The 13,787-nt window shown below is 42.0% G+C and overlaps 1 protein-coding gene across 2 annotated transcripts in view; it reads left to right on the plus strand.

The window, feature by feature from the left end:
* Positions 1 to 3,590: 3,590 nt before the first annotated feature.
* NPTN (neuroplastin) overlaps positions 3,591 to 13,787 on the plus strand; it is a 74,578-nt gene continuing 64,381 nt past the window's right edge. The window contains exon 1 of one of the 2 annotated variants that reach the window (XM_019832083.3): positions 3,591 to 3,797. In XM_019832083.3, coding sequence (XP_019687642.1) covers positions 3,707 to 3,797 — 91 coding nt within the window. In that variant the 5' untranslated portion in view covers positions 3,591 to 3,706. The remainder of the gene's footprint in view (positions 3,798 to 13,787) is intronic. The other variant, XM_019832082.3, reaches the window with a different exon arrangement.

Below are 13,787 nucleotides of genomic sequence, written 5' to 3' on the forward strand. Positions count from 1 at the left end.
GAAGCCATTGCAAAAATAAATAAATAAAATGAAGTCATTCAACCTGTTTGTGTGTTTTTTTCTCTGGCAACATTCAGCTGCTCAGGTGCAGGTATGAAACCTCATCTCAGACTATAGTGCTTATTTAGGTAGATTGTGTGGTTTTTCCAAGAAAGTATGTTGGAGGTTGAGGTGGGTAAGGAAATGACTGTAATGATGAATCATGGACTCTAAGCTGGATCAGGAAGGAAGTGAAGAATGGACAAGAATTGGTGGGATTAATGGATTAGAGGTCTCACTCAATGAGGTTGAAGAATTATGGCAAATGGGGTCCTAGCACACAGAACTTTAAAGGAGAGGAGGTGGCACATGGAGAGTGAGGTATTATACTTTCATATTTCAAAGATGGGGCCCTTTTTTGGGTGATTAAACTGTCAAAGGTGTAAACCTGGAAAGAGTAGCTAAGTTGAGAGGGTTGTTAGAGGTGAGAAGGTCAAAGGGCTGAGAGGCCAGGATATTGACTAGAGCATCAACATGGATGTTGAACTCACCCATGGTGTTCAAGCATGGTGCTAGGAGTTGGAAGGGGCAGGGAAAAAGATTACGTGGGAGGTCAGAAGGTGACAACAATCAAGATGGTCAGGGTGGTATATCTGAATGGAGAGAACTTAACAAATGAGCAGAGATCTTTGCAGGAGGTGTGGGGGAAAACCATTAGGAAGTTTAAAGTCAACTCTAGCGACACTACTGTATTTTACTGGCATCCTTCCTATGGCCAATGAACCACACCAAACCAAACCACCAGATATATTTCAACTGAGAATGCTTTATTACAGGTCTTGCCACCAGGAAGCACTGTCAATACTGGAAAGCAGACCTCCAAGCAGTCCCTGGAGGCCAGGAAAGTGTGTCTCAGCCTGAGCACTGAGGACCCCTAGGGCTCTTGTGAGATATTGCAAGGAGCTCAGCCATCCTTCCCCACAGCTGCGCTTACCTGTAGGGAGATTTTAAGCATTAAGTAAATCTTAAAAACAACAACAACAACAAAAACCCCAAACAAATTCCTAAATTCCTTTTACTTCCTTTACTGAACTATTGGAAGGCTTTGGCTATCACTTATTTTTCCAATAAAAGAGATGTAAAAGCACGGCTACTATCATGTAGGGTTTTACATTTTCTCCTGAGTGAAAGGAGTCCTCATAACTGCAGGTTTTGAGGGTTGATGGTAACACCGTACTTAATTTTTTTGTAAGTAGCATGATTTAGTGGGAAGAGTACAGGGCTGGAATTATAATTGTAGCAGCAGCAGCAGCAGCACCAACAATAGTATTTATTATCATTATAATCAACATTTGAGTGTTTACATGCACCAGAAACTGATGTAAACATTGTATATAAATTGATCATTTATTCCTCCTATAATTTTATGAGGTAGGTGCTATCATTAGCCCCATTTGGTAGATGAGTAGGGAGAGATTAAGTCACTGGCCCAAGGCCACACAGCTAATAGGGGCGGCGGGGGTAGTGGGATGGACTTGAATTTCATTGTTCCCCTAACCAGAATAGTCCAGATTATGCAGTAGGAGTAAACGCCTCTGAATCTCAGTAGCTTAACTCAAAAGACGTTACCTGTTTTGTGTAGGTTGGCAGGAGGCCTGGGCTTATTGTGCTAATTTAGGGACCCAGGCTGACATAAGCTTCATTTTGACACATGCTTCCACCATCACAGATGGCCACACAAAGAGAAGAGTATGCTATAGTGTCTGCAACTGAAATGATGTGCTTCTACTTGAAAATGGTATGTGTCATTTCTCATATTTTGCTAGCCAAAGCAAGTCATGTGCCACTCCCAACTTGGAGGGGCAAGGAAATGCACTCTTGCCATGAGCCCAGAAGGAGTCAAACAAGCTGTTTGGTATTAATGATTACCACTAACACTCAGGCCCTGGGCAGGTCATGCCTTTCTTGGCCTCAGTTTCCCTACCCACAAAACGAGCACAATCATTTTGTAAGGATCCCTTGTTACGAGGCTCCCTAATTAAATGGGGGATGTTGCTTATGGTTATGAGGAGGCAGAACAGTTGCATCCCATTGAAGCTTCCATTAGCTGACAATTTTTGCTTCACCACAGGCAGCCCTGTAGCCCTGCATATGGAGCTCTCTGCAGAATAGCCTTTACCCAAGGATACATGCCAACCTTTTGGTCATTTACACACCTAACGTCTCAGAGAATATTTTCATTTCCGTCATCAACATGGCCATAGTTGTAGTCCCAGTGTTTGCTTGAAAATTCAGTCTGGAACCACCAGCTGTCCAGTTCATATTGAAAGCCTGAGACTGCTTTGGCTTGAGAGTGTGAGGGTCTTGGTGAGTGATCCTTCTTCCAGGTTCCCCAAGCTCTATCTTTGAATCAAGTCAGATCTCCAGGACTGTTTACTTGGCTTCTCACAATTTCACCCCAGGGACACTCCCCAGGATGTCTGCTCTGAGTCAGGGATGAGCTAAGCTACAGAAACTCCTTTGTTAGCCAAGGATTGTCGGTGCTAAGAGCAGTACAAAAAAACACCCTTAAAAAGTGCATTTCTCAATTCTATACAAACCATGGTGATCATACTGCCAGAGCACTTCGTTGGCTCCTTCCCTATGGGTCGTTTTGCTATGCAGCCACTTGTCGTCCTCTTCCCCACTCCCCTGATAGACTAGGTGGTGAACTTCCTGAAAATGGGGACTATCTTTTCATCTGGGTTTCATTGCATATGCAAAAACCTGATACCCAGCGGGTACTCAATAAATGTTCGCTGCATAAAATGCTTCTGAAGATTCTTCATGCAAGTTAATATATGATGACTTCCTTGTAGAATTTAGTGTCTATGGATGCGCTATTAGGCTAGTTGAACTTCAGGCCCAGAGATTCCATGAAACCAAAATAAGGTCAAAATGGGGGAGGAGGAGGAGGAGAAGCGCAGAAAAGGAGGACATTTCAAGCGGCGGGAGCACGAGAGGCAGGAAAGCCAAGGTAGTATCGGGCACCGGGAAGACATCACTATGCCTGGAAAATTAAAACATAAGGTTTAGGAGGGAGGTTCGAGCCAGATGCCTGTAGGGGTCTAAGGTCAACGACCAGAAAGAAGAAATAACAGGACTTGGATTGGAGACAATGAGAGGAAGGCGTAAAAAAGGCGGTGGTGCATCAAATTCTGCGGCCAAGAGCTCCAAGAAATGAAAAGCAGGATGAGAGGAGGAAATATATTGTGTCCCCAAAGCTTCCTCTTATTTATGGGCGCTCCCGTTTCACAGAAGGTAAGCTGCAAGCACACTACTCGGTTCCTCAGGGCCAAGGGAGTGGAGGAGCCCCGCCTCTCTCCGTCACGTGGCCAGAAGCGCCGTTGGCACGTGACCCATCCCGCTCTAGGCCAATCAGCCTCCGCAGGGGCGGGACGCAGAGTGTGAGGGGCGGCAGCAACACAGTCGAGGCCGCTTCTTCTCGCGAGCCTTGCCGCCGTTGCTCCTTAGCCGCCCACGGCCCGGAGTGAAGATCTCGCGAGGCTTGGGCGCTGCGGCGGTAGGAGGAGGACGGAGAAGGACGGAGCCTAGCTGTTGCTGCCTCCCTCGCTCACTCCTTCGCGCACTCGCCCGCCCCCTCCCTCCCTCCCCTCCCTTCCCCGGCCCCGGCTCCGGCCCCGGCCCCGGCCCCGGCCCATTCGCTGTTCGGTCTTCCGCAGGGAGGATGTCGGGCTCGTCGCTGCCCAGCGCCCTGGCCCTCTCTCTGTTGCTGGTCTCCGGCTCCCTCCTCCCAGGGCCAGGCGCCGCTCAGAACGGTAAGTGGGGCGCCGGGGGCGGGCCGGGCGGGGGCTGAGAGACGCCGGCGACCCGAGCAGGCCGTCCCGGGCCCGAGGAGGTGCCGGAGCAAGGGGAAGAGGGCCGGTCGAATCTGAGGGGCTGCGGACCCGAGAGGAGATGCCGGTCTGGAGTTCCAAGAGGCGCGGGTGTGAGAACCGAGGCGCCGGTCCGAGAGGTGGGGGCGTCCGTTAGGAGCCTGAGGTGTTGCAGACTTAGAGGCTCCGCATCTTGGGGCTCGTCGCTCCGAGTCAGGGAGGGGACACCCAGGAAGCCGACGTGAGGAGCTGGAGTAGCGGGGGCGGATGGGGAGGGGGCGCAGCTTTTAAAGAAGGAGGTGGAAAACAGGTATTTGTGGTTAAGGCGACGAGAGTGGTGTCAGGCTGCCCAAGAGAGCGGGGGTCCCGGGCACTGGGGTCATCTGGGATTCTACCGGAGCCCCGCGAGACCGGCGACATCCTTAAAAAAATAAGGGAGACTTTGGAGGGGGGAGGGGAGTCCTGAAGAATACTGAGCAGAGTACTAGAGCCCCAAGGAGGGGCAAAGACTCGGGGAACCTTGGATAAGGAGGTGGAGGGAAGGTAGGTGGAATGCTAAGGTAGTGGGTTGACTGCAGTAAGGGATCTGGAAAGAGGAGCAGCTGGGGCTCTCAACGAGATGGGGGAAGAGGGCTGGGTTTGCTAAGGAGGGTGGAGTGTTGGGCATTCTGGGGTAGTGGTTGGGAGAGCAAAAAGGAGTGTCTAAATAAGGAGAGGAAAAATGAGCAGAGGATGGGGAGAAAGGGTTGAAACTGAGGCAGGGGGAATATTTATTAGAGCAGTAAAGGTGCCTGGGTAGAGAGATGGGGGTGAGGCGAAGGCAGAAAATAAGGGAAGGGAGTAAAATACAGGAAGCCGGGGGTGTAATGTTGGTGTGCAGTGTGGAGGATATATTAGGGATGGGAGGAGCGGAGTTGTGGCGAGTGCTGGAGGATACTGGTTAGGCCTTTGGGAAGGCAGGGACACGTAACTGGAACTGCCCTGGTGGGACCGAATCCGCCTGAAGACCAGGCGATGGAGGAAGTGGGTTTTTAAGATCTAAAAGTTTCGAGGAAGAGCAGACATTATTTCTGAGGAACATACAAGTAGTTCCTGAGATGCGTGCAGGGGATGGTGGAAACAGAATTCGGTTTTAAGCTGAAGCTCTTCAGAGAAGATGGAGAGAAATCGTGAGGAATCCCCGTGATGGGGGATCTGGACAGAGAATTCTGACTGGTGAGGACATGTGTTGCAATTCAGCTGCTGAATTGATCTTTCACCGGTGAAAAGTACTGTGAACTAGTTTCTGCTCTTGTGGAAACAGCCTTTAAAGTATTTTTATAGGGAAGAATTTATGAGAAGTCAGTACTAGAGAGTGAACTATAAATTACTTTTGCTAATTCCTCAGTGTCTTCATTATGCCAGAACAATTTAAAATTACTTTTGTTAGAATAGTTGAGATGTAATGGTTTTCAATTTTTTTTAATGAAAATGAAAAAAAAAATTGGCTCATTTAAAAAAAAAAAGAGCCAGCGGAGTTAAGCATTCTAAGGAGAGTCTGGGCTTAAATGCTGAAGATTACAGTGAAAATGCATCAATAAAGGCTTGAAAACCCATTATCCGTTAAATGTAAGTGTTGTAACAGATTGCACTAATCAAATCTTATGTATGCTTCACCGCCTTGAATTATCACTGCAGGGGTCAGCGAGGAAATATTCTTCTGTCTCTAGCATTGAACATGTGAAGTCTGTTGGGTAGTTTTCGATTTCCTCCAAAGCATGAGGCCGCTGTGGAAGTCTGATTTGTGTCATCAGTTTTTAGTCTGTGTTAACAATGTGCCTTAAAGGAGCCTAATACTAGTTTCACCTTACCTATTTGATGTGTGGAAACAGCATGGTTTCATTTGGCACAATAGGTGACAGATTGTTGATCTTAACGTGTTTAATCTCTGTGCTGTGGCTTGGCTTCTTTCAATGATTTATAATACGGTGAAATTGTAGTTTCTTAGCAACTAAAGCAAGGTTTTTGGATAGGCCTACCAAAGACTCAACTGGCTATTCTCAGCAATGTGTTCTAAATACAGCATAGTGCAGCTTTTCCTTGAAATGAGCTTGAATTCAGTCATATGACATGACTGGTGAAGTGGAGCTGAGCTTGTTCCTGACCCAAATGAATGTAAATTTAAAAGAAAAAAATGGCTGTTTTTTTGAGTTTGAGTCCATATAGGTAAGGATGCCATTTTATAGTTTTCTATAACATGTCTTATAAGATTCATGCTTTCAACTGGTAATAGCCCTACAATAGTCTGACCTCTTGTTATGGAGTTTATGTTTTCTTACATAGTGCATCAGAAATGGATACCATGCTCTGTATGATATCAAAATGTTAGATTATTTATTTAAAATGATGACTTAGGGAAAAAAAACACCTAAGTGTTTCTGGATTAAGTATGTGGTAGTTTAGACTGAGTATAAATGTTTTTCAAAAAGTCTCTTTCATTATCCCGAAAATGAAAAATTTGGACCCTCAAGGTCTCTTACTTCTCACCTCTGTGACCCATTACCATAGAGACTCAGGGCTTTCATTCAGGTAGACTTTGTTTCTCATCCAAATATTTAGACTTGGTAGGACCACAGTTTAAGTTAAAATCCTTAGTTACGGTGTTGGTTTTTTTGTATGTATCAAGAAAGTTGTAGTTCATTTTAAAGGAAGAAACTTGTTTTAAAGGTGGGGAATGGGCTAAATGGGTGATGGGTATTAAGGAGTGCGCTTGTAATGAGCACTGGTTGTTTTAAGTAAGTGAGGAATCATATATGTTAGCTAACTAGAATTTAAATAAAAACTTGAAAAAAAATTAAATTCCTCAAAAAAAGTAACCTTTTTGATAAGACATTCAAGAACTTTAGACTTTAAAATTGAATGAGCGTAAGCCAAGCGTTATTATACGGTGATCAAGAACACAGACTTTGGATCCTGATAGACTTGTGTTTGAGTCCAGCCCTTTTAGCTAAGTGATTTTGAATAAAGTGCTTAATACTTCCACATATCAGTTTTATCATCTGTAATTTGCAATTTATAATAATGCCAGTCTCCTAGGGAATGATGCAAAGATTAAATGAGGTAATGGCCATAAAGTACTTAGATTTCTACCTGGCATATAGAGAGTGAGTTTTAATAGAGTGAATTTTTACTATATGTAATATATGTTACTATATGTGCCATATGCTATATTATGTACTATAACAGTACTATATGTACTAAGTGCTCACTATAGTGTTAGCTGTTACTGTTATCCTTTAAAAAGTAGCATTATTATTTTTCTTCATGTATATGTTGAACCACTTGTTAGTTAATACTGTTCACTATCTTGAATAAAGTAAAGTAGGCCATTTTGAAGGCCCTCAACGGAGAGATTTGTGCTTGAGCTTATATAACTTAAAGTGACCAGCTGCGCTGCCTCTGCAGTTGCAAATTCTGGTGAGGAAGTTTGTATTTCCATTCCATTGTCAGGGAGATTTCATGGCTTTTTCTTTCAGTGAACGAAATAATCTTTTCATATGGGCTAGATAGAATCTAGAAGTTTTTCATAGAATCCCATTGTGAAAAAGAAGTTGAATGTAGTGCCTGGCACACAGTAGGAGTGTTGGAGATGTTAACTGATGAAAGAATGTGGAATGGAGTGTAACAATGTAATATACTCATACTGAAAATATAAAATTGGATAATTAACACTGCTCAGTGGGAGAAAATAAGGAGCCTAATGAATTTTGTTATTTTTTTTTAAACTTTTTAAATGTTTATTTACTTTTGAGAGAGAGAGAGAGAGAGACAGAGCATGAATGGGGGAGGGGAAGAGAGACAGGGAGACACAGAATCTGAAGCAGGCTCCAGCCTCTGTGCTGTCAGCACAGAGCCCGATGCGGGGCTCAAACTCGCAGACCATGAGATCATGACCTGAGCTGAAGTCAGATGCTCAACTGACTGAGCCACCCAGGCGCCCCATGAATTTTATTATTAATGAGCTCAACTTTAAGAAACTATTTTGCTTGGGTGATACTGGGTAGTTGTGAACATTGTGATTTGTAGCAATGCCAGTATTTGAGATAGATGATTCACAAATCTTTTTCTTTTCTGTCAAGTGCTTTTTGCTTCAATGGTTTGGCAGTTTTCTCTCCAAGTACATTTTTAGACATATATTCACTATTGATTGTGCATGTCTTCTTTGGGTGAACTTAAATGAGCTACAGAAGACAGATGTACCTAGAGCAGCTGTGGCACAAAAGACATGCCAGATGTCAAGCAACACATCTTAACATAATTAATCCAAATAAGATTTTAAATGACCAGAAGAAATAGTTTGCTTTGCAATAAAGCATTTCCTGAAGAGATTATAAGCCTCTAGTCTCTTAGGCAACTGACAGAAGTGTCACTGCTGATATCACGGAGCACTGAGGCAAGAGAAATTGGTCCTGGGTCTGGGGTGGAAAGGCCCTGTTACTACGTCAGGATTGGTCCTGTGCTCTTAAGTTTTTGTTTTTCAACGTTACTAGATTCAAATTGGAAAGAGATGCAGATGGGGTTTTTGTGTTGTGAGACTTAATAGAGCTGACCTGCTAATACTCCAAGGTTTAAAACAACAAAAGGAAATAAAAGTGTTTAAATATAAATGTGCTCCATAGTCCAAACATTGGCCAAAAATTAAGATCGAAGATCATTACACGCCTGACTTTGAGTTATACAAATTTTCATGAGGAATTAGACTGTTATGTCTTGAAGGAATCCCGTTCTTTTTCTAAATACAATTTTGATATGAAATGTTTTCTCTAGTGGAGCATATTTTTAGACATTAGTAAAAGGCAATATGTATTTTTAACGTTTATTTATTTTTGGGACAGAGAGAGACAGAGCATGAACGGGGGGAGGGGCAGAGGGAGAGGGAGACACAGAATCGGAAACAGGCTCCAGGCTCTGAGCCATCAGCCCAGAGCCTGACACGGGGCTCGAACTCACGGACCGCGAGATTGTGACCTGGCTGAAGTCGGACGCTTAACCGACTGCGCCACCCAGGCGCCCCTAAAATGTATTTTTAGACATTAGTAAAAGGCAAAATGTATTAGTAAAAGGCAAAATGTACTCTGGCAAAAAGAGTATTGTCTTTTTCTTTTATAAAATAAAAGTTAATTGTTTAACTGGGTCTGCAAAGATGAACAGATGTGGTCAAATAAGTGCTGTGACAATTTGAACACTTTCTCATTTACTTAGTTTGAGCTACTTTTTCAAAGTAAGGTATATGTAAAATCTGATACTTGCTGGATCTATGTAAAGGGTTTTGTTTGCAAGACAATTTGGGAAGGTAGCGAGTAGCTAATAATCTATACAAATGGTAAAGTATGTAAAAGCACAATGAATGATTATGTTGGATAAAATACAGGAGATGTTCAATAAAACTTTGGGTAAAATTGTGCAAAGAAGTTTTGGAAGAGGTGAATTCTGTAAATTTTCTACATCTGTTCAGTTTGGTTACAGTGAGCACAGTCTGGACAGGATCAGACATAGAGAATGACGTTGTAAGAGAAAGGGAAAGGCTGCAGAAGTACAAGGAGAAAAGTAAGATGTAAGACTGAGGAATAAATATTCATTTGAGAAGCATCTGGAAAAATAGAATCTGTCAGAAAGAATAGAGCAGGAACTTCTAAAGTAAACTCACACATCAACAACAACAAAAAATGACGCGGAACTCCTGGGTGGCTCAGTCAGTTGAGCGTCCTGACTTCGTTCGGCTCAGGTCGTGATCTCGCTGTGTCTGTGAGGTCGGGCTCTGTGCTGACAGCTCGGAGCCTGGAGCCTTGTTTGGATTCTGTGTCTCTCCCTCTCTCTCTGCTTCTCCCCCGCTCATTCTCTCTCTCTCTCTCTCTCTCTCTCTCTCTCTCTCTCTCTCTCTCTCTCTCTCCCCCCCTCCCTCCCCCCTCTAAATTAACATTAAAAAAAATTTTTTTTAAATGATGCAGGGCACCTGGGTGTCTCAGTAGGTGGCCTCCTACTTCGCCTCAGGTCATGATTTCATGGTTTACTGGTTTGAGCCTGGCATAGGGCTCTGTGCTGACAGCTCAGAGCCTAGAGCCTGCTACAGATCTGTCTCTCTCTCTCTCTCTCTCTCTGCCCCTCCTCCCTCACGCTCTGTCTCTCTCTCCTTCAAAAGTAAACATCAAAAAAAATTTTTTTTAAAAAATGGTGCGAAATCACCTCCTGTGACTTTCAGTGTGCCTCTTTAAATAAAACATTATTGTATTGTTTTACATGAATTGTTAAAACTACCATTGATGATGTGAAGTTTTTTTTTTTTAAGTTTTTTTTATTTTTTTTTTCAACGTTTATTTATTTTTGGGACAGAGAGAGACAGAGCATGAACGGGGGGAGGGGCAGAGAGAGAGGGAGACACAGAATCGGAAACAGGCTCCAGGCTCTGAGCCATCAGCCCAGAGCCTGACGCGGGGCTCGAACTCATGGATCGCGAGATCGTGACCTGGCTGAAGTTGGACGCTTAACCGACTGCGCCACCCAGGCGCCCCGCATATTCTTTTTTTAAAATTTTTTTTTTCAACGTTTATTTATTTTTGGGACAGAGAGAGACAGAGCATGAACGGGGGAGGGGCAGAGAGAGAGGGAGACACAGAATCGGAAACAGGCTCCAGGCTCTGAGCCATCAGCCCAGAGCCTGACGCGGGGCTCAAACTCACGGACCGCGAGATCGTGACCTGGCTGAAGTCGGACGCTTAACCGACTGCGCCACCCAGGCGCCCCTTTTAAGTTTTTTATTAGAGAGACAGTGTGTGAAAGGGGAAGGGGCACTCAGAGAGAGGGAGACACAGAATCAGAAGCGGGCTTCAGGCTCTGAGCTGTCAGCACAGAGCCTGACGCAGGGCTCGAACTCACAGATGGTGAGATCATGGCCTGAGCCGAAGTCAGATGCTCAACCTACTGAGCCACCCAGGTGCCCCTGATGACATGGAGTTTAATTTTAAGCACCTTAGATAATGCATTTTTAAACTTGTTTGTGAGGTTATATAATATATAATACATGCTTCTCACTGAGTTTAAAGTGACATTGCAGCGATCTTACGAAAAAACATTATTTCTAGGTAAAACATTATCTGTTTTTCAAGAATTTATTCAGTTTAGGAGGAGTCCAGATTTGTACCTATCTAATTCTAATTTACTGTGTTACCTAAAACTGAAAGTAGTTCTAACTTTTGTCTGTTTTTATGTACATACAAAGATATACATTTGTTAATCAAACCTAATTAACTTGAGGTTAATTTTACCTAATTGCTCATAACTTTTTTTTGTTTTCATTGCTCATAACTTTTAATTGGTCTATCTGTGTAGAAATGGGGTTTAAAGAATTTCTTAAGTATTTGCATACAGTAAATTAGTGGGAGACATATTTGATGTTCCTCACCCACTTGTTGGTTTTTTTGTTTCTTATTTTTGTTATGTTTCGGATTTTAAAAACCCAGTCCTATCTCTTCATTAAAACAGATTGTGGTCAGCTTTGATGGAAACAATCTTGTGTACTAAAAAGTTGTGAATGGTATTTTGCATCTCTGAAAACAATTATGGAATGTTTTAAGACTGGCTTTCTTTCCAGATAATTACTAGAAGCTTATGGTGTGTTTTATGGTATTTTCCAGAAGTATATCAGTTTAGATATGCTTTGCTTCGTTCTGTTTTAGCTTGGTTTATATTGTTGTTACACCCAAGTATCGCTTCAAAGTGACTAGACAGTGAAATATAAATGAGACAATGTGAAATCACTCTGAAAGTGTCAGGGTTCTATATATTATGTAAGATTCTATTATCAGAAAACATTAAGTTCCAAAATGTACCAGTAGTTTAAATCATATTCAAATGTATACTCACATTCTAAAAGTGATTAAATATAAAATACTGAACAAGACAAAAGGTCAAGTCCTTTTCTGATAGAATATTAACAAGGCGAAATGTTCCTTATGCAGTATGATACAGTAAAAAGAAGAGTGTACTTGTGTATATAAATTGTTAGGACATTGATTCTTCTTTTCTTCCTGATACAGCATTTGAAAACCACTTTGACTAGATGATTTCTAAATTCCATTTCTAAAATTACACAGTTCTATTGACCTTATAACTTAGAGGCCCGAGGGAGAGAATACTTTATTTTAATAAGTTTTTAGAAACTTACTTTTTGGAAATAAGAAAAATTGACTTTGAGGCATATACTGCTTTGAAATCCCAACTGCCTGTAAACCTACTTCAGACAATGTTTGTAGTTTTTGTTTCAAGGAAGGCAGAATGGTGTAATAGAGATCTTATATTAAACTCACTGGGAAAATTGCCAGTGTGAGTTAAACATTTTAAGAAATGAAAATCACTGCCAGGTAGGTAGATATTTTGTGTTCTTTCTGTTGGTTGAAAAGTAGTTGACTGGGGCACCAGGGTGGCTCAGTAGGTTACACATCAGACTTAGGCTCAGGTCGTGATCTCGCTGTCCATGGGTTCAAGCCCCGCGTCAGGCTCTGTGCTGACAGCTCAGAATCTGGAGCCTGCTTTGGATTCTGTGTCTCCCTCTCTTTCACCCCCTGTCCTCCAACCTCCTAACCCCCCGCCCCCTCTCCCCCCCAACTCATGCTCTGTTTCTCTCTCAAAAAATAAACTTTAAAAAAAAAAAAAAGAAAAGTAGTTGGCTATTGTGGAGGCCATGAAGAGAAAATGAGGCACACTAAATAATTGTGTTCTCCTTTGAGCAGGTTTGTTTTCTATTTATGACTTCATTTCTCCTTAGTTTTTTTTTTTTTTTTTTTTTTTTTTTTTTTTTTTTTTTTTTTTAGATCTCTAACCCTTTCCATTATAGTTGAACAAGACAATCAAACTATTACTGGAATTAAATCTGAGGAAGTTCCTAGAGAGATAGTCCTTAGAAACAGTGTGTTGAAGAGTCTCAAATTTTTTTAATGTTTATTTATTTTTGAGAGAGAGAGGGGGGCAGAGCATGAGCAGGGGAGGGGCAGAGAGAGAGGGAGACAGATTCTGAAGCAGGCTCCAGGCTCTGAGCTGTCAGCACAGAGCCCGACGTGGGGCTCAGACTCACAGACCATGAGTTCATGACCTGAGCCGAAGTCAGACGCTTAGCCGACTGAGCCACCCAGGCACCCCTCAAAAGTCTCAATTTATATGTTTATTCATTATACTTCTTTGTATTTGTTAGGTATGTCCATTTCCTTGCTTTTTTAAAAATGTTTTTGTTAGAATTTCAAACATACAGAGCAAGTAATGTAATAATCTCCCATATACTTATCTAGTTTCAAGTGTTATCAACTACATCCTTGCTGCTTATTAATTTTAAAATAACCTGATAATTAACATTACAAATTAAATTTTCTAGTTGCTGAAATACACTTAGTAGACATTAGCTTCTATTATTAGTAAAATAGAAACAATTTGGTTCACATTTAATTATGTTGAAATGATTCTAAAAATATAAAAGTTCTTTAGAAAAAGACTTTCACACTTTAGTCTGTGACCCAGATGGAGAAATAGATTTTATTTGTGACTAACTAGATGCATAAATATGTAACATTTTGTACAGCAATGTCTGCACTTTGTAATGTATATGAAGAAAACTATTGTGACCTGGCTAGATCCTTAGTTCATTAATGGATGGTGAGACTCCTGTTTGAAAAACAGCCTTTTCTAGTATGGAGTAGTTTTGGGTTGTTTTGTTTTTATTTGTTATATGCCATGTTAGTCTGGAACAATCAAGATTTTTATAAACATAGTAAAGATTTTCACAACGTATCTGTCAGTAGTATCAACATGTACTGTTACTGGTCACTATTAAAGAGGAAAATACAGCATTGTTGAATTAATACATTAGCCATTACTTGTATAATATTGGTTTTTGTTTTCCCTATTTGG

Source organism: Felis catus, chromosome B3, assembly GCF_018350175.1.
Source record: "Felis catus isolate Fca126 chromosome B3, F.catus_Fca126_mat1.0, whole genome shotgun sequence".
Lineage (NCBI taxonomy): Eukaryota > Metazoa > Chordata > Mammalia > Carnivora > Felidae > Felis > Felis catus.